Source organism: Triturus cristatus, chromosome 3_2, assembly GCF_964204655.1.
Source record: "Triturus cristatus chromosome 3_2, aTriCri1.1, whole genome shotgun sequence".
Classification (NCBI taxonomy): Eukaryota; Metazoa; Chordata; class Amphibia; order Caudata; family Salamandridae; genus Triturus; species Triturus cristatus.
In genome coordinates, this window is record NC_140584.1 from 870,076,045 (window position 1) to 870,097,250 (window position 21,206).

General features: G+C 43.4%; 1 protein-coding gene across 3 annotated transcripts in view; it reads right to left on the bottom strand.

Moving 5' to 3' along the window:
* Window positions 1–929: 929 nt before the first annotated feature.
* Window positions 930–21,206, bottom strand: part of CORO6 (coronin 6) — a 328,718-nt gene continuing 308,441 nt past the window's right edge. For all 3 annotated transcript variants that reach the window (XM_085649228.1, XM_085649230.1, XM_085649229.1), the window contains exons 10-11: window positions 3,217–3,447; window positions 930–1,872 (exon numbers count right to left, since the gene is read on the bottom strand). In XM_085649228.1, coding sequence (XP_085505354.1) covers window positions 1,747–1,872; window positions 3,217–3,447 — 357 coding nt within the window. In that variant the 3' untranslated portion in view covers window positions 930–1,746. The remainder of the gene's footprint in view (window positions 1,873–3,216; window positions 3,448–21,206) is intronic.

Consider the following 21,206-nt stretch of genomic DNA (forward strand, 5'->3'; position numbering starts at 1 on the left):
AATGTGCCAGTGAACGTTTAAGGTTTTGGTCAGGTACACTGTGGGAATTGTTGTCCAGACATCCCAGAGACCATCTAGGAGATTCCATACCTTTGGATTGGTGTTTTGGACACTTGGAACCTACAAGGATACCTTCTGGAAGAACCTCCTGAAGTTGGAGAACTTTTGTGAAAAAGCTCTAGCAGGTTACGACCCGACGTCGGGAGCCAAGCCGACTACCTTCAACCCCGACCCGGCCAGGATTTCAGATTTGTCCCGCTGAAAGCTCTGGAGCTCCAGACTTCCAGGATTTCACCAGGGCTTCGCAGAAAGTCAAGCCGGCAAATCCTCATCGAATCTGGCCTGCTGTGGAGGGTTGATCGACGTCGGAAGAAAAAACTGTGGAAAAGTTTCTAAGAGTGAAGGTAACATTTTAACCGAGGCCAGGGCTCCATCTCGATCGGCCTCAAACTTTGACTTTGTCCCGGTCAAGCATGACCAGGTGTCCCAAAGTGGCGGTATAAGCTTTTAGGCACTAGAAAATGTTAATTCCTAAAAAAATTATATCTCCAGCTTCTCTACATTGGATGTTTGTTGTTTTGGTGTCTATTTGTTCATAAAAATATGACCTATTTTTATATATTGGTGTGGTGTTTTTTTGTTCTTGGTCTCTTGCATATTTGCTGTATTGTTGTTTTTGAATGCTTACACTCCTGTCTCCTAAGTCAGGCCTGAGTGCTCGCTGCCAACTACCAAGGGTTGAGCAAGGGACTAATTTATTGAGACCTTACTGGACCGTTAGTGGGCAGGTGCATACTTACCCCAACCAATGACCCACTTTCTAACACTGTACTATTCTTGCATCCTCCATTGATGCTCACAAGTCACCTTGGCTCTTGCATTATATTTAATACACCTCTAGGTGTAGCACATGCACCACTCACCAAAGGTTCCATTTTCTAATTTTTATTGAAATTAAAAATGATCTTCGCTTCTTAAAAGAAATTATTTAATAAATACCTCAAACCTTACCACAGCAGTATGAGGGGATTTCAAATATGGTAGACATTTGGAGGGCACAAAGGGGCAATGTCTTTCAGCTCAAAGGGTGATTTTGTGACTGTTGTCACAGCTGATGTATTTCAGACTATTTAATGTCTGCCAAGCAAAGAAACTAAAGACATTTCATTCCTACCCCTAAGGCCTCAAGCATTCTCCATTTAACACATTAGTATGAGAAAACAGTGCGGGTCAGTTTGTAGTTAGTGAAGGGACAGAAGAATTCCTCGCTCATCAGTGGGCCGGAGGCGTCCGTTGATGGTTCGTGCTTTCCTTCTGCCCCCAGAGCACACCTGAGGAATAACGGAGCGATATGGGTAAGCTCAACACCATCTAAACAATGAGTCTTCCCAGCCACACCTGTGAAACAAAACCAGCCCATCCAGAACTTCCCCTGGGTCTGGGCACTAAAGCAGAAGGTTGCTCTATGCAACAAATGCAGCTCAATGGAATCAAGGAAACCCGATATGGAGTTGGACTTTGCATGACCGAGCGAACCGCTGAAGTCTCTCCATGAACGGTGGCAAAGCATGTATTTTTATGGTTGGCTGTCATGAAGGAAGGGCTGAGCAGACAGCAACCTGACTTGGACATCCTATGAGCCTCATTTCCACTACTCTGTTCTGCAGGAGGCCATCTTGGATGTTGGGAGTTCTTGATCAAGCTTCTGCAGTGCCTTCTTGGATGGCGGGAACGAAGGTCTTTGCTCTAGTCCGTGCCATTGGTGAGTTGGGAAAGCTTGTTCTCCAGTTCTGAAATGCGTTTCCCCTGGACCCGCACAGTCACCTGCAGCATTCGGATTTCCTCCACCAAGTCTTCCAAGGATACCTGTTGCTATTGGCAGGAAAGAAAACCAAAAGGATTTGTTACTTACAAACACCACTTCCTGCTGTACTTCACACTCTGCAGTACCACAGCCCACAATGCAAAGCTGGCCTGTGGATGGGTCAGGCCTTATGTGTAGTGTGGGTGAGCACTTGTCTCAGTAACCAAGGGGTTCTAAGAGTGGAAACTTATTCTCAGTACAGAAATCCAGATAGATGCACACAACTCCCATGGCCAAGCCTATCTTATAGAACTTTATTTCAAATAATATGTTTTTCAGGGGGACATTCTCAAATCCATTACGTTAACCAATTCTGCATTTTATGTATAAATATACAGTGTTGGTGAAAGTATGCTTTGAGCAAAAACCTAATAAACGATCTTTTGCTGATTATAAATGCCCCTGGGTGAGGTGTACATAGGCATTCTATAACCTTTTTTTCATTGGACGGCTCATATCTCAACGTGCACTATAATTATGCTTAGAAATAAAATGCAACATTTATTGATTAAAAAAAGGGATGAGTTTATACTTTTTTCTTTATCATAATATCCACGGAACACGTAAGGTTAAACAAGACTTTGCTTACTGGCTTGAACAGTAACTATAGGATACAGAAAGAGGTATGTCACATACTGTATTTAATCTCTTCACACCAACCTGCTGTGCAGACTATGTTGTAGGTTAATACAGACAGGGTCCACAATGGAAGGTCAATTTGTTTACCGTATCTATGGTGGAGGCTTTATTCAACACTACGTTCATCTGCAAGTGAATTGCTCTGTGACCTCTGCAGCACTAACTAGCTTAGCCTTGAGGGAGACACCCAGCCTAGACCTTTAATGCAGTGAGACTGTGCATCCCTTTTAAGGGAGTACTCTTGCTTGCAGTTGCACATAGAAGACAATGGCTTCAGGTCTCCTAAGAAGTTATAACTCATATTTGGTCTTGGAAGACAGCAGCTCCAACCCCTCCTACATGGGGAAACAACCTGGAGAAGAAACCTACACGTAACACCAACAAGGACGCCCGTGTGTTGGAATACACCCTGCAAAGACCTGCATGTGACTACCAGGACCTGGAATCAGCCCAGCCTTTTATCATTCACAGATTAATAAAAATCAGTTCCATTACGTTGGGTGGTACTAAAACTGGAAGCATCCATAGACCAGTTAGTTTGTCGTACACCTTTCTTGTGTCAATGCTCACAGTTATCATGAAGATGAAAAGTGACATTTATTGAAATAGATGTTGAAATATGGTGGTGGAGGATACCCAATGGTGAAACACCACAGAAAGGTAAGAACAGAGATACCGGGGCAAAGAGGGAGGTTTTAAAGTGAAAAACTTACGTTGCAGTTGGCGTCACTGGAAGAGAAGCTGCGGCGTGGTGCTGTTGGGGGTTTGTTGTCCAAGATGTTTTTCTTGGTGACTTTAAGCTCCCTATTCTTAACAGGAACATACCCATCCCTTAACGAGACCAGTATGGGGTCTGCATCTTTTCCTGAAATCCACTCTTCTGCCTCCAGGGCTGGCTCCGGGCCAGGAGTGTCTGGGTACAAGTCATCCTGGAATAGGTCGGACTGTGGGAAACAGAGCGAGAAGAGGCATTAGGCATTGTAATGTGCAAATAAGACTTCTTGTGCAGCACAAGCTATTAACTGAATCATCTCTAGAGTCACTCAATTTTAGGGCATAAAGAAACTGAGACACAGTGGATGGAGATAATTGAAAACTTCTGCACAATTTGGTCGTGCGAGGGAGCCAGAATTTTACCCCAGCCCATACCTTAGTTCCAAAGTTTTAGCATAGCCACTCGACCAGAACTCATCTTCAACTAGACCACATGAAGTTAAAAGTCTCTCTTCCCTTGTAGCTGAAGTCCCCCAAGACAGCAGTCAGTGAGGAATTCAGTTTTTGTGTAAACCCTATTGTTATATGAGAGCCTCCCTGAATAAGAGAAAGAGGTCTGCCTCCCATGCTTCATCCCTAGTGCAGGAACACTATGAATATTTTGAGATATACAATACAATGCATGCAATATGCCAGAATGTATAAAGCGTGCTGCTACCAGCGGTTTCCTGGCACTGGGACTTGAAGAGTAAGAGGGACCGACAGGGGGGGCTCAGAAGTGGCATCTTTTCAGCTTTTTACGAAAGGCTGGCAGGGTAGGGGCAGTGCCGCAGTGGTGATATTAACTGGAAGCAAGTTCCAGTGCTTGGCAGCTCGAAAGGAAAAGGCTCTATCCCCTGTTCTGGAACCCTTAATACTATGAAGAACCCTCCACTGTTTGAAGGCACTGGACAATATATTGAGGGGAACCCAAAGAAAGGGAACTGGCATAATCCAGTCAAGCCTTCATGAGTGCTTGGACAGCTGGTTTCCTGGAGTCCATAGGCAAACGAGGCAGGATTTTTCGTAACTTTCTATATGATAAAAGCAGGAGGCTGCAGTAGAAATAGCATGCTTGGCAAAAGAAAGTCCATTAGGACGCCTAGAGTTTTGCAGAGTTCACTGGTGTAGGCTTTGGCTCTAACACCGATGGCCACCAAGCCGAAGAGGAGGGGTCCAAGATGGAGGGGTCCTGCCCAAACAAAGGTACTTTCGTCTTCTTTCCGTTGAGCTTCAAGTAGTTTTAGATCACACAGTAAGCCACCAGCATTATGCACAATTCAAACTTTTCTGAGTTTCTTCAACATTCTGGGAAATAGTTACAACAGTTTATGTGTCGCTAGCGTACAAGATGTCATCACACATGAAACTCCTAATGAAAGAAGCCATGGGGGGACATATAAACTATGGGCGAAATTTCAATTGCATCAGCGTAATTCGTGTAATTTCGGGGAGCTTGCATTCCACTTGTTACACGAAATTCCTGAAATTACGCCATTATGCCACGCCACATAATTACGCACCATCTACAGTAAAATTATACAGCGGATGCATCATTTGCAGTAAAAATTTACCATGAATGTAAACAAACAACAGAATGGTAGTGGCTGTTGTTCGTGATGGTTCTACCGTTCTACACTAATTTTAGCGTGAAAATTGTTCTCATGTCAAAAATTGAGGCGAGGACGTATGTTGTGCTAAATGACAGAGTGCTAAATGACGGATTTCCATTTCATGTGATACAGCGTAATTTCATATAGTTGGGCTGAAATATCCCCTAGTTGCACGAAAAAAATATGCAAATTTCGCACCCCTCTTACATAAACATTAAACAAAGTTAGACTGGGTGATACAAACATAAAATAAAGTCAGACTGAGTGATGAGTCCTGAGCGACACCAAACTCAAGAGTGATCTCGTCAGAGGAAAATGTAAGGAGGAGTGCGGTGGAAGTTCGCCTGCTGATTAAAACCGATGTCCATGAGACAGGAGATCAGTCTGGTGTGGACATCGCATCAAAAGCCTCAGACAGGTCAAGCAGGAACGGGAAGACAGAGGCACCTTCATCCATGCTCTGTCTCTGGCTATCTGTAATACTCAAAAAGGCAGGTTCCATGCTAAGAAGTGGATGAAGCGTGATTGAGAAATGTCCAGAATGTTATTTTCTTTCAGGTAAGAAGAGGACTGGAGATTCAGTCCACACGCTGGACAGTATGGTGGGATCTGCGGTGTGTTTTTTGCAGTAGAAGTACTACTGATTTCTAGATTTCCAGAGTTTAGGAACATGGGCCTGTTTTAAAGAAAGGTTTAAAATATCTTTCAGCGTAGGGACTATCTGCTTTCCAGCAAGTTTAAAAGAATTGATGGAGGGGTGAGCCCGAAATAATGAATTTCATAAGTGTTTGAACTTGCTCCTGGTCAAGAAGAAGACATTCTTCTGGAGTAGCTCCATGTGTGCAGAACTGACTAAGAGATCGGAGTCTAAATTGAAATAGATGTTAGAGATTTTTTCTGAGAAATAAATAGATGCAAGTTTTTGTTCTGAGAAATAGGTAGAACGATTATTCCATATTTGTTACAGTGTGCAATGGTTTTAGCGTCTGATGTGGGATTTAATAAGACCTTGACAATATCAAAAGTCTTGCAAGATGAAGATTCAGTTTTGCTAATTTCTCTGGTGGACAAGGCTTTACATGTGGCTACTAAAAGGTTTTTGTATTGAGGGAGTTCAACCTTGAATAAGACTTTATCAAATATGTTGTATTGGTTTCACCATTGCAATCAAAGCATTTGCAGACTCGCTTAGACTCCGATAGTTGCCTGTCACGCCGTGGAGCATGAGGGTGCTTATGGTGGGCTTTAATAGATTTAACTGGGGCTACGAGATCCAGTGCTGAAGTAATCCAGGTATTAGAGGGGGCACAGACTGTGAGAATAGTACAGTACTAAAAGTGTGATGAATAACCCAGGCACAGTAGTGACAGGAAGGTCGATTTGAAATTGATTTAAGAAATTAGATTTAATAAGATAGAGAAGATAGAAGTGGGATTGATTCATGATCCAACCATGTGAGCTTTAAAGGCACGTTCACGTGGAGGTTGTGCCCTCACAGATACAGGTTTCAGAAATGGAACATATGATGGAAGAACGAAGCACGATGTTGAGGCCTCCATCTCTTCTGGCTTGGTGGTCCTGGAGTATGATTTTTTAAGTGTCAGGAATGGCTAAGGCCAAATCTGAACCAAACAAATCATTTAACCATGTTTCTGGTTGCTGAGACTCAATAAAGTGAAAGAATTCTAGACAATTTTTGGGCAATGATCTGCCATCAATGATAGGAAAGGCTTTATTGGTGGTTTGGGGGGAATTAATAATAGTGCTGCTGAAAGATTTGTTATATAAATTACTAATCTTATTGAGAGGAGATAAACAGTGGTTTAAAACTACATTGTGTGCTAGAGGCCATAGAAGATGTGAGAAGGTCCAAGTCCAGAGGGCGGCAGAGAGGGCTTACCATTTTTAATGCCAGCACGTTGTGCCGGGAGCCCTTCTTATGAGGGACTGGCAAAATCCCAGGTGCTAGGAGCAAACCAAGCACGGACGTTTGTAGATGGGCTTGACTTTGGTGTGGCCCGGCACGTCTGATGTGTGGACAGAGAGCATGACTGTATTAATAGCCTACCATCAGAGGGGTTTGTGTGGCCAGAGCAAGGTTGAGATATGCTAGAACATATTCTCAGCACAGAGAATGGGTGATAATAGAAAAACTAAATTGAGCTCAGCAACTCCTCCTGGACTGGAAAGCTCCCCTGTCAGCCTCAGGTACTTGGAAAGCAAAGATAATTAAAATAAAAATGAGAACAGAAATCATAAAACCATTAAAAAGCTAACTCCACAGCGTAAAGATGGCAATTACTGAGAGCAGCACTTCTCAGGAGCAATGCACCTCCAAATACCAGGAAGTAATGCGCTCACAAAGGAAGTCAGGCAGAAGTATCTGCTAAGTTCAGCGCTATGTGTCTATCTAAATAGTCTGCTGTCAGAAGGGGCATGACTGAAGCGTCCTCCGCAAAAAGTGTGAGCGACAAACGAAAACCTAACTGAAGCTAAGCAACTCCTTTAGGGCTGGAAGCCTCCGCAGCCAGTCTAAAGGGACCTCTCTGTAGGACCTATGATGTTTAAGTTCCTTGCATTGGAAAATACATCTGAAATAGTGAATTAATATGTAGACGTCTGCTCTGCAGCTTTACCTGTTTCTCAAAGAATGAACTATTAGAGAAAGCTCCTATCCTCTTCCCTAACTGTGTTATTCTGTTCCAATTGTCAGATGCTCTGGAAATCACAAGATTAATTTCATTACATCCTTCAAATCCTAAACGCAGTGCGATTTCCAGTGACATAAAAGGAGCTCAAATTCATTTGCCATGCTCTCACTTTAGCTAAGATATTATCACTTGGCTATCAGGGCTTTCATAATTAAAATCAATTTCAAGACTCCATCCGAAGACTCAAATCTATAAGGTCATGGATAAGTATGGAGCTCTGGGCAGACACTCTGCTCAGGTGACACGGGACATGATAAAGTACATCATTTGATTGGCATGACACCCATCTGCTAAGAGGGGATGTACCTTTCATCAGCCCATAAAACTCATCTAGATTGGACTATTGGTTGGTAATGAGAGAAACCAACACATGGATCTAGTGTGTATCCCATTTACCCTAGACACTGTCAGATCATTCCCCTGTGCTGCTAGAGGTGAGCATCCTCGCACATTGCCCTCCGCAGTTCCAGTGGAGACTTCAGGCCTCCTCTCTATTAGTCCTGGTTTTCAGAACCAGCAAAAGGGAGGCAACTACACACTATTTTGCTGAGAATACGGGCTCGGTCGAAAGCACTGGTACAGGCGGGATTGCTGAAAGCTCTCTGCTCCAGGATGAAAAAAATTGAGAATAAGCTTAATGACATAGAGAGATAATATGAAGTGAACCCCTCAACCAGTACTTTAGCAGAAATAAGAGTACAGGTTGCTGACTATAATGACACTGCCGCACAGGAGGTGAAACGCATGCACAGACGTTGGGTGGCACGGTCATATGGGGAGGATGGCCGACCAGGCCGTAGTTTAGCCACTAAAATCAATGAACAGCGGGCACAGACTTATATAGTGGGAACAGAATCTCAAGAGGGATTGTTGCACCACGACACCCCGTATATTATAGCACAGTTAATGAAGTACTACTCTCATCAATATGGCCCACAGGGTACTGCGACTGCAGCAGAAACTGCAACATGCATCAAAAACCCGCAGATGCAGCACTGCCATTCCACAGACCCCCCCCCTTTCCATCTCCCTCTATGCTGGGGATATGGTGCTATACGCTTGTGTCCCAGCCGTGAGGCTAGCCCCTCTCATACGGGAGTATGTTGAACATGAAAGGTACTCTGGTCTCACTATCAATTGCGACAAATCGAACATATTTCCCCTCACACAATACACTGAGACAGACACACTGGATTTCCCTCTTGAATGGAGGATGACCTAGTCAGATATCTTGGAGTATGGGTCCACAGAGATCCGGATGAAAATCACACAGAATTATGGCCAAGCAATATCTAGACTTGAAGACCAGGTGAAAACAAGGATAAGACTCCCTCTGTCACTGGCAGACCGAATGGCAGTGATTAAAATGGTCACATTGCTGTGCTTCCGGTATCTTTTTTATTAATATCCCAATAACCCTCCCCAAGGCCTTTTCCAAGATACTGAGATCCCATTTAATAACACTTGCTTCGGCGGGTAAGCAGCCTCGGTGTAGTTGGGATACACTCACCAAGCCCTATGAACCCTATTTTACGCCCTAGATATGCACCGGTATCACTTATGCGCACAGGCACATTTCACTCATTACTGGAATTTCCCACCACTCTACCTGCCGCATATAGCGACAACACGTATCCAATACCGCTTAAGGCCACATTACCAGATGTGAGGCCCGAGGTCCCCAGACAAGAAATAGACACAATAAATAGTACCACAAAGGTCTGACAGGAACTGAGCAGGAGAGCAGAGAAGCTTCCGCCATATGCTCTGGCGATGCCCCTACTCCACCAACCAGCTATCTCTGTGACGCAACAACCGAAATCTCTTACTATATTGGTAGAAGCACGCTTAGTGATAATGGGAGACACTATCCCAGAGGGTAGGTTTATATCGCTGGACCCAATATTATCAATGCACCACAGCACTCCACTACTAGTGTTCACATACAACCGACTACGGGAAGCTCTGAAAACATGATATCCTCAATTTCCAGATGCACCACCTACACTAGGGACTGGACAAAGTGTACTCACTAACAGCTCACGCAAATGATTGATAACTAGGTTATATATTGCGGCACGCAGGTTAAACTGCTAGATAAATGGAATTCTGTGCTGACTCTACCACTGTCGATAGAGGACTGGGCATTTTTGCTGCCCTCTCATGGGCATATTAAGGGCTAAATGCAACTTAAGGATCATAAACGTTAAATATCCACACCATTACAGTTACAGAAATTCAGACTGCGAGAGTCCGCTCAATGCCAGAGATGTGGTACACCGGACGCAGATTTCATGCACATGGCCTGGAACTGTGATAAGATACAACAGTTTTGGATACAAGTAACATTGGCCCCTCTCTACTATAGTGATGGAGACAGTGCATTGCACTCTGCATCTTTGACTACTGGGCCTTGTTAATGCTTTACAACCTGCCAACCGGAAATTAGTTGTGATAACCTGGCTACTGGTGAAAAGGAGAGTGTCGCTAAGCTACGGGTTAAAAGCGACACCTAAATTTAACCAATGGCTGGTAGGCGTGGCCTATTGTAGAGACCAGCTATTTAAGTGGAGGAGTTGCCTGCGGCGTCGAGACCCAAGAATATATGGGCACCATTTACGCTGTATTTCACTGCAACTACAACTGCAAATTAATGGTCCGAGTGGGCATATGGTATATTGTAATCTATGCATATTGACTGGGCTGAATATTTTATGATATGGTATACATGACTGATGTTACAAATACAAGTGGATGTGATGATATGATGTGTAAGGTGTTGTACTGTTTGTACTAAGAAACCAATTAATAAACTATAACAAAAAGTATGGAGCTCTAAGATATAACCATTAAGCAAAAAATGCATGTTTTAGGGGAAATAAGACACATTTACAATGCATACATTGGTATTCAAGACCTCAACATTTCAGGTCTTCTGCGAACCACATAAAGTCATACTGTCTGTGTCGGACAAAACACCCAACACCAGGAACAAGTTCACCACGTGCATGACAGAAGTAGTCACCTGGATGAATCCAATAGCCACAAAATTAACTCAAAGAAGACTGAGGTGGTAGTCTTTGGGGAGAATGCCTCATCATGGAACTCCACTTGGTGGCGCACAGACCTTGGACCCACGCCCTGCTCGCAAGCAAGAAACCTCGGCATCATCATAGACAACAAACTGAACATGACAGCCTGCATACCCTCAGAGGTGATCACAGTGCTATAAAAACATTGATAAAACAGCATAACATAATAAAACATAAAATAACATAACATAACACGTGCAGCCTTTTCATAAGCCTTAAACACAAACAGGAAGTCAAGAGGCGAATATGAATATGCACCATTAGATTGAAAGTGTAAACTTTCCTAAATGCATAAATTAGGAGTTTCTACCCAGAAACATATAGCTAGAGGTGGACGGCATGAAAATGTAATCTGCAAAGTCAGAACACTTAGCCTGCAGCCTAGGCGAGTGACATTTTCCAACACTGCCTAACTTTACGCCAGGTGAAATGTAAGCTGCCTGGCTTGCAGCAGGCCCATTTGGTGCATGTCTTCAACTGCAAAACAATCCATTTCCTGTAGTTGAAAATCCCGTCCAAGAGGGACGAGCCTTCCAATGGCATGGAAATGACTGGTATGCAGCTCTCTATTCCAGATGCCAAGCAACAGCAGTTCACCTGCTACCCCTCAGGCCTGCACTTAGCCCTTAGTGGCAGTAGGTAAGCAGCCGCTACTTACCAGCCACGCAAAGGTAGCGGGGAACTGCATTGCATGCTGCTAGTAGTGGCGGGGTACCTGCTGCTCCTCACAGTGGGAACATTTCCCCATGACCATGCCTGCCCACTGATCTTACTCCTTTTTTTCCTCTTTTTGAAATTTTGCAAGTTTTGTTCTTTGTGAAGTTTGCATATTTTAAAAGTAATTAGGTAAAGCCATGAGACAAAAGTCTTCCCAACTTTGCACACCCATACTTCTTTTTACCCAAGTTGCCAAATCCCATCCAGTCTAGCTGTTCAGTCTATCTAGGTCCTCAACAATTTCATAAAGCCGGGCAGACGGATTACGAAGAGAACTCACTCCAGCAACATTTCGAATATGAAGTCAGTGGAGAGTATTGCCCCTTAGAGTGTATAAAAAACCTTCTAAATGATAAAAGAGAATGCACTGGCCTTCATTCTGTGGGTGAATATTGCACACCTGCGATATTACAAGATTCCTAAATTAATGGGTGAGTAATTGGCGACCTTCTACCCAGGAATGGGGATAAACATGAAAAGAGTGGGTGCTCTTCACCATTCCTGCAGATGCAAACAGCACATATCCGCAATCCACAACGTGCGTCAGGTGTTTCCTGATGCAAATAGAAGGTGCAAACACCCGCAAACTGCAGTAATCTGGGTATGTTGGTTGGCACCTGTGAGGAGCCAAGTATAATTGCCACCATTTGTGAAAAGTTACAGGACATTGGATGCTAGTTAAATGGCAGAACAACACACAGAGATGTGAAGTGAGGTCCCAGTTAAGTGTCCATGCAGGAGGGAATCTGTGATCCCCTGTAGTGTTCCTCTCGGGAACACACATATGGGTTACTTTAATATTTGGCATATTTATGGAACAACACGGTGGTGGCATCTTCAAGTGTGAGCAGTGAAAGTCTTGTTCGACGCCAATATCCCACTGTCAGCAGATATTGCGTGTGACAATACCACAATCTCCCTGGACAAACCTCTCCTCCTGGCTCAAAAAATCTTTTTACACAGCAGAGAGGGCAAAAGTGGTGGAAGGGTAGTCTTAGCCTAAGCCACTTAACCAACCTGGAATGCCATTCCTGTTGCAACCTATTAGTCGCTAATCCACTCTCCATTAATCCCAACCGTTCTCTCATCACACTGGTACTAACCCCTCACCTGGACACAATCCTAATTTTCTGAATACATAGTTGGAATGGACACCACAACTCCACATGAAGGCTGATAACGTTGTGATCATGAGTGGTTTCAACGTATGGGTAGGTAGGCTTGATTTCATACCTTCTACAGACCTCTTGCAAACATTCAGCTCTCGGCTTCCAACAGATAGCATCACGGCATGGAGCACTCAGCACACCCTATATATCTAATCACGTATAACACCAAAACCTCACATTTAGTGGTACCGCCACATATGTTGTCAGGCTGATGTATTACCCCCACCAACTAGTTTATCCTACATAAACACCCTTCACCCATAATTCTAACACACCACAACAGCCAGCAGCTAAAACTTGAGGGATCACCCTGCAAAGTACATGGAGGGCCCCCCGAAGGACTCCGTCAGGAGCTCTCAGGCAAGGAACTGTGCTGAGGGGGGCCCATGGAGCTCGGGCTTCCCCACACCGCAGGGGCTGAGGGGTCTTATGTCACGCCACTACCGACTGAAACTTCAGATAATGTATAGCAAAGGTAAATCTTTGGAACCTTACTCAACTTACCCTAAATACTTGCAGAACACTGTCTACATCGAGATATCAAGTTCTCTAGAAATTCTTAATTTTATTAAAATGTATTTTTATTATTTTCAACAAAAACAAAAAGCGGAGCATACAATAAATGCTCTACACATAGAAGTAAAATAGACAATAATTTAAAAAAAGGAGAGCAATAAACATGCTATGTCGTGTAAAGAGTACAATTAACGTGCAAAGCTACCTTGCATTGCAGTAGCAATTAAAAGCAACACCTATTTTTGGATAGTGTTACAAGAGCTCTTTACCAGATGTGAGAGCAGATGAGCAAGGAGAGAACTTAGGAGTGGTGCACACACATGCACACATGTCTAGAGATATGAACAGGTTTCCCCCTATTTCAGGCAGGTTTGTAATCAAATTTAGGGTTACCATGAAAGCACTTAATACAGAACTTGTCGAACTGAAGGGCACCCACCACAACCCAGGAAGGTAAAGAGAACAATATTTGCTGCAAAACACACAGCAAAGGCTATCGCTGGACAAACCGAAGAGACAAAAGGGGCTAAGTTACTAATCGTATCAATGAGGCACTTAACAAATGTAAAGAGTTCTTAAATATATATCATGAGATAGTTAACCCTACTGTTTTGAAAAACAACTCATGTGGCACTTGTGAACTTTATTGTGTATGGGTATTTAAAGCTTTTACAGAGTACACAAAGAACAAAGACAACAATCATATTTATCAATAAACGGATCTCAAATGACATGAGAACACTTCATGAGAATATGGATAAAACATTAAGGATCCTTTAAATACCTCCGGGTCCCAGCAGCATTCTTATTACACTTAATGGGATCTAAAAAGAGTGCAGAACCGTGATTATAGCAGCTGTTTGTTCTTCATTGTTATAAATAAACGGGTCACGAGTGAGTTAGAAACAATTTGTGAATAAATACTTGAAAACCGATGATTCTTCAGATACCTCCAAGAACTAGCAACTTTGTAATTACGTTTTCGGGATCTAAAAATGGTGCAGAATCATAAATATAGCAGCTGTTTGTTCTTTCCACAAGGCAGCAATTCATATTAAAAATAACATGAAATAGTAAAAAGCAAGCTGTAAGAAACTACGAAAATACCTAATGTATATACAAGGCACTTCCAGGTCTAGAAGCAATGTGTTTACATTTAACAATTCAAAGAGGGGGCATATGCGTGGATATGGTAGTTAGTTGTTCGCCATGCTATGCTTCCTTTATATGGCAGAAGGGAAGGGTTTCACAAGAACAATGTTTAGGGCTGTATCTTTAGACAGTTTCATCCTTCAGCTCAAGTTGAATTGCTTTGTCTAGCTTATTTACCCTTCCATACTGTTAGACTCAGCTAAGCACCTTCGAAAAAGTGTAAACATTCTTCGAAAACGGTTCTCACGACCGACCATTAAATGCCCTAAAACCCAATCCGCCATGTACTAAACATGAAAAACTGCTTTCAAGGGCCAAGATGTTCATAAAACAAAGTATCGCTGCTTAAAGTGCGAGTGCGTTGTGCAATTAAGAAGTTCGAAGTCTGTCCTTACTCCTTCTTTTTGAACATTTCTTTGAATAATGGCGTAAAAAACTCTGCACCCCTACAAGCAAGGGGGACTGACATTCCACTAAGCAACATAATAACAGCTTACCTACATGAGCGTATTCCCATGTTCCTTGAAAAGTGCTTTGTGTCAAGGGTACTGGACAGACACATAAGATGTGGGCTTGTGTCTCTTGTTTGTATCCACAAAGTCTGCAGTTTAGATTCTGCGACTGATTTTTCCCAGAGGGAATAAAATCTTATGACTTCATATTTCCAAAATGGAATAACATGAATGGATGCTTTAATGCTAATTAAAAATGCTCTGCCAGATACCCCTGAAGGCGTAAGTTAGAACAGGAGTTTATCACTATCCAGGCATGTCTCCTTTGCGCGAGTGCCTTCTTATCTGTTAGAGTAGATGCAATTCGAGTTGAGGCATTTAGTACTTGATTAAATGGTGCTTTTCCCATGTTTCCTACCCATGCTTCTTGAATACCAAAATCCTTAATTGCCTGGTTTAAGTGACTTCCCCCAGAGCCTTTTATGTTGCTGCGTTGCTGTTCCTCAATTTCCCGCTAGCATAAATTATTAATGGATCTCCTTTCAGAAGCTCGCAATCTCCAGCACAATTTTATAAATGCACTTTTGCACTGACGGCTTGCTGTAAGCCAAACTCTAGGCGAACTTGGGCTGATGAAGCTGACTTTGGGATATTGGGTACCAATCAGTAGATTTCATTTGGCTCTTGTTCAGCTTGGCTATTTCCCGCCTCTGCATACTTTCTGTGCCATAAGACAACGATGGCAGTAGCCGAGCTGACATAACCTTGAGTAGATGAATTAATGGGCTTTATTATTGATAAAAAGCTCTTGTTTAAACCTCAGGTCTCCAGGGTAGCCTCATCTTGCTTTGAGGTTCTCACATGGAATTAAAAATATCCTTTGGTTAATCCCATTGGCAGCTCAGAGAATGGTTCTGCAGGCTCTGGTGAAATCCAGGTTGGACTACGGTAACGTCCTGATTTGATAAAGCCTTTTTACATCGGCTACAGGTCATCCAGAATGCTAATCCAAAGCCTAATCACATTCTATATTCCGGCTCGACAACTGCGCTCTTCCAGCCTTTCATTGTTCTCAGTTCCCAGGTTTCGGCTGGTCCGTATGAGGGGTCGCTCCTTCTCTTGTCCCGGACCCAAGTTCTGGAATGCCCATCCGTTTGACCTTAGAAACTGTCAGTCCTTGTTGGCCTTCCGTAAGAACTTAAAGACGTTGCTGTTTAGTGACTCTGTTTGATCTTTCTGAATTTCCTTCTTTTATCTCTGCTTAGCTGCGGCAACCTCTACACGTTCAGCGCCGGGAAAACCTGTTGGGTAGCTCCATGCTTTATAAATGTGAATACAAATACTTACAATGACTGGCAGCTCAGTTTCTGTTACATTTTGAAATCATAGGTTAGCGATTGTGCTTTGGTCTGGATGGCTGCAAAATGGGGTTTTCCAGTCATTTGCTGGTCCATAATGAATCACAGATATTTATATGAGCGCACTTCAACCTTTTTCCCTTTCAAGAACCAGGAGTGAGTTTTTAATAAAAAATTGACCAACTGAATCACTTTGGTTTTGTTCAGATTTAACTCTAGCCCTTGCTTGACCATATTGTTTTTTAGAGCATCCATGCTCCATTGCAGGCCTATCAGTGTTTTACTTAATAGGACGATATCGTCCGTATATTGGAAGGCAACTCAAATTCCCTGCAACAAGGTTGGCGGATGGCTGTTGTCCAAATCCAAGCGGCAACTAAATCTGCAAGATATAAATTAAATAGACTTGGAGCCAAAACACATCCTTGTTTGAGGCCGTTCTTTGTGGCAATTTTGTTTGTTACTTGTCTTCCGTCTCCTAGGTTTCTGTCTGTAGTTCAATAATCGCACTTAAAAGATCTTTTGGCAGACCCCAATTTTCTCCATAGTCGACCTCTGGCCACACAGTCGAAAGCTGACTTAAGGTCTATGAAGCATGCAAATAATCTTGATTTTTTGAGCTTGGCCTTCTCTATTAGGAGGGTTAAAGCTGTTAAATGTGTTAATGTCCCCATGCCTATTCTGAATCCTGTCTGAATTATTGGTATTAGTTGTTCTTCTTCTACCCATGATTTTAAATGTTGAATAAGACATGATGCTTAGCGTTTTGCCTCAACATCGATTAATGCTATGAGCCTATATTTTAGAGGTGACACAGGATTTCCATTTTTAAAAATAGGATGGAAGATGTTGCCTTTCTAAGACTCCAGTAACCAATTTGAGTGATAAAGATGGTTGAACATTGTGGTCAAATATTGTGCCCAGTAGACTACATCTTTGAATAAAGCATTTGGTATTCCATTAGGTCCTGCTGCACTCTGAGATTTAAATCTCTTTAAAACTCCTATGAGTTGTTCTACGTCTTTCAACAGGATGGTTGTTCTTTATATATGGCTTTAGATTCTCAGTAAATACTTGAATACCACAGGTGGTCATACAATTTGGTTGGTAAGGCAAGATTTCCCTCATGCTTGCTGTTTCTGGCGCTGAATACATAGCAAGGTCGTGTGCTTCCCATGTTGCTGTATTAATCCCTGCAGTACACTGCCTTTCTTTTCCTATTGTCAAGTCATGTGTAGCTCAAAAACACAGTGACGACGAATTTGAGTTATTCAAACCCAACATCGGCAACAACCATGATCTTCTCACTAACATATCCAAACCATGTACCTACCAAATCAATGGGCTGCCTCAGCTCATACCCACTTTCATGTCTCAAACCTCTTGGGACCGATGAAATGCTAAAGCTGCCCAGAATTAAGTATGCAAAAAAGTATACAAAAATGTGACGGATGGAATGCTCGAATTAATCTCAGCCATTGGTAATTATTCGGGCCTCATCCCAGTACAGTGTCATTATGCACACCATGTCACCTCAGTTTGGACCCAGTCATGTCCAAATCAGTCTTTAAAAAAAAAATGTTTTTATTTATATTTTTGGCAAACGAAAGAAAACAAACCATACCAAAGTCGGTTCAGTCATGCAGTAACATACATTAATAGGCTATACATCATAAAATACAGTATTATAGCCACACGGGCCTCCTGAGAAATCAACTTCAAAATGTCCACATAGTCATATCGTAATGCCGTGTGGTTTCTCTTTCCCCTGGATGCTAGGGAACCATTACCTGTCCGTAGGTTTAAAGGGCGCACCCCTCTGGGATCCATCTAGGAACCTCCCACCTCAACATCCAAGCCATAATAGGTCCTTCATTTACCACACCCTGTGAATGTCTTCGGGCACCCCCTCACCTTATAGGTAACCCTTTCAGCTGCCATATACACTTCCATCCCTGCCTTCCACTCTCGGAGCAAAGTAGCATTCGTAGCTCCCCAGGTTCTCGATACGTACCAGGGCTAGCATAGTAAAGATGAGTTGTGGCCGGCCCAGGTCTACATCTCCCGGTATTCAAAGCAATATAAATTTAGGGTCCAAGGGTATAGCCACTTCTAGAACATTGCTCTGTTCCCATAATACCTTTCCTCAGTAGACCTGTATTTTAGTACATTCCCAGAGGATGTGATAAAAGTCTCCCTCCTCATGGCCACACCTCTGGCAATTAGGACCGCTGGCTCGGCCCATTTTGTGTAGCCTATCCTTGTCATAATGGGCTCTATGGAATATTTTATATTGAATGAGGCGAAGGCGCAATTTAATTGCCACCTCTCTATGGTGCATCAGGGCTGCTTCTCAATCTATGGTTTCGAGTGTGCCCAAATTTCCTTCCCAGGTATCTCGTAACTTGCCCAGCCTATCTGGTGTGTTATTATTTAGGGTCCGATAAGTGAGTCATACCGCCTTGGTAAGTATATGCTCCTGTAACAGTGGTCCCTCCAAAGGTGCATAGTCCGGCAGTGGAGAGGAAGCTATGTTCTCTGCTTGACAGGCATGCCTAAATTGAGCATACTTGAAAAACTGGGAGGTATGTAGTGCAAAGTCTTTCTGTAGGGAGTGAAAACTTTTGAGTTTACCTTTGTCCATGATGTCGCCTATGGTAGAGATACCTACGTCGTCCCAACCCCCGAAGCCTCTCAACTTTTGGATTTCTTTTAGCCAAGTGCAGTGCCAAAGGGGCGTCTGCTTAGTGAGTTTCCGGTCCCACCCCACTGCCTTTGTTGCTTTCCCCCACGCCTCTATCGTGGCTTGGGTGGCCGGGGGAAGTCTCCCCTTGCCTCCATATAGATAGTGCAGGCAGGTACGTCCCGCCATAGTTTCCTTCTCTAGTCTATAGGTGGGGTGATCCCCCGGGTGTGTTTCCAGTCATTCACTGGGGTTAGCTGTTCTGCCCAATAGTAGGCCTCAATGTCAGGAAGCGATATTCCTCCGTTATATTGATTGCGTTGTAGGGTACTAAATGCGATCCTCAGCTGTTTCCTGAGCCATAAGAATGAGCGTAGCTCAGCCTCAATATCTCGAAATGTTAGTCATGGTAGGGGGAAATACGTGTTCTGTAATGCATACAGAAATCGGGGCAATGTAATAATTTTAAACATAGCGGCCTGGCCTAGAATAGTGAGTGGAAGCGATTTCCATCGCTGCATCTCTACTGCTAAATTTATAAGTATGCTTTTAATGTTTCTCCGGTAGCAAAGGTCCTTATCAGTGGTCAGATAAATTCCCAGGTAGGTAAACCCGTAGTGGGCTATCTGGAGGTCCCCAGGGAGGGTAGGCCATGTGGAGAAGGCACCTGGGCTATATATTACTGACTTATGCCAATTTATGGTGTACCCCGAGTTATGCCCGTAAGTGTCTATAGTATAGAACAGGGTGGGAATCGTGGTATCTGGGTGCATGATATATAGAAGTATATCGTCCGCATACAGAGAGATCTTTACTTCCCAGGCGTCACCCGGTTTAATTCGAAACCCCCAGATCTCAGGGTGTTGTCGGATCGCACAGGCCAGCGTCTCTAACATGAAAGCAAAGAGTAGTAGGGATAGAGGGCAGCCCTGTCAGGTACCTCATCTAATGGGAAAGTCTCCGGAGGTCTGACCGTTGGCCTTAACCCTCACCCTAGGATCTTTATACAGGTGTCTCACCCATTTCTGGGAGTTGCGACCTATACCGAATTTACTCAATGTGGCCTCAAGGAAGGGCCACTAGACTGCGTTGAACGCCTTCTCTGCGTCCAATGATAGAAGTAAGTGCGGGGTGTAGCGGTCCTTGACTTCCATCATCTCGTTATGGGTCCTACGCAAATCCAGTCTAGTCGCCCGGCCGGGCAAAAATCCCGACTGCACCAGAGTAGTTATTACTTGGCAAAGTCCCATGGCAAGGATAGTAGCCAGTATCTTCACGTCCGTATTGAGTAGGGATATTGGGCTGTGGAAATATGGATTTTTCTGGTCAGTTATGTCCCCTATCTTGGACCCCAACGGTTCTATGTACATGTTACAAGTACATGTATGTTCCCTCCAGTTCCAGTTATGAAGACACAAATACATGTGCGTCCACCGTTAACATGTCCTCTTTCAGATCCGCCATGAATGGGCCGGATATTCCATTCCTAAGTACGAAAGGCCACCGCCTTTATATGATTCACTTATGCCATTTTACAGTCCAGGCAAGTAGGCCCTGATTCTGTCTTCAAGCTTTTCTTGCTTTCTGTCTCTGAAGCTCCAGTCCGAGCCTGCATCTGTGACCATGAACTTTGTCTCATTCCCTGCGCGGCTCACGAAGCCTGACATCAGCTTGCTGCCTGCCAAGAACTGTATTTCACCTTCGAAATTATCTGCTCCGATTCCTGCCCAATGCATTCCTGTCTAGTAGTTTAAGTAAACATTCTGCCAGCTACCGAGCAAAGGCCCGGCTTCTCTGTCTTTATACAAGTAATTCATAGCCCTGTTACCATGGAAGATTCCTGCCCTCGCATCTAGTGTAGACACTTAGACGCTTGTACACGCACTAACATTCAGTATAGTCAGTATAGAATAAGATTCTACTCTGAGAGACCTCTCTTTTGGATAACATAGGGGCATATGCATCAACATTAGCATTTGCGATTCCTTATTAGCGAAAAATAAGGAATCGCTAATAAGGAATAGCAAAAGGCTATGCATGTAGGAATCGCTATTCAAATAGCGATTCCTTCACATTCCTTATTACCGAATCGGTAATACCGAATCGGTAATAAGGAATACCTACCCATTCATTCCTATGGGCTTGGAGGCCCATAGGAATGAATGTAAAGCCATTCTGTATTAGCGATTCGGTATTACCGAATCGCTAATAGCTGGAGCACTTTCAAGGGTGCCAGGGTGTCAAAAGGACACCCTGTTGCACCCCTGAAAATGATATGTGCACATATGTTGCACACACACATGCTCTAAGGGCATGTGTGTGCGCAACATGACACTTTGAAAAATGCACCAAAGTGCATTTTTCAAAGTTTTTGCAAATTACCATGCAGTTTATCTTCATGGTAATTTGCTCCCCTTATTAGCGAATTCGCTAATTTTTTAACTTTGATGCATTGCATTTAAGGAATCTCACTTTGGGATTCCTTAA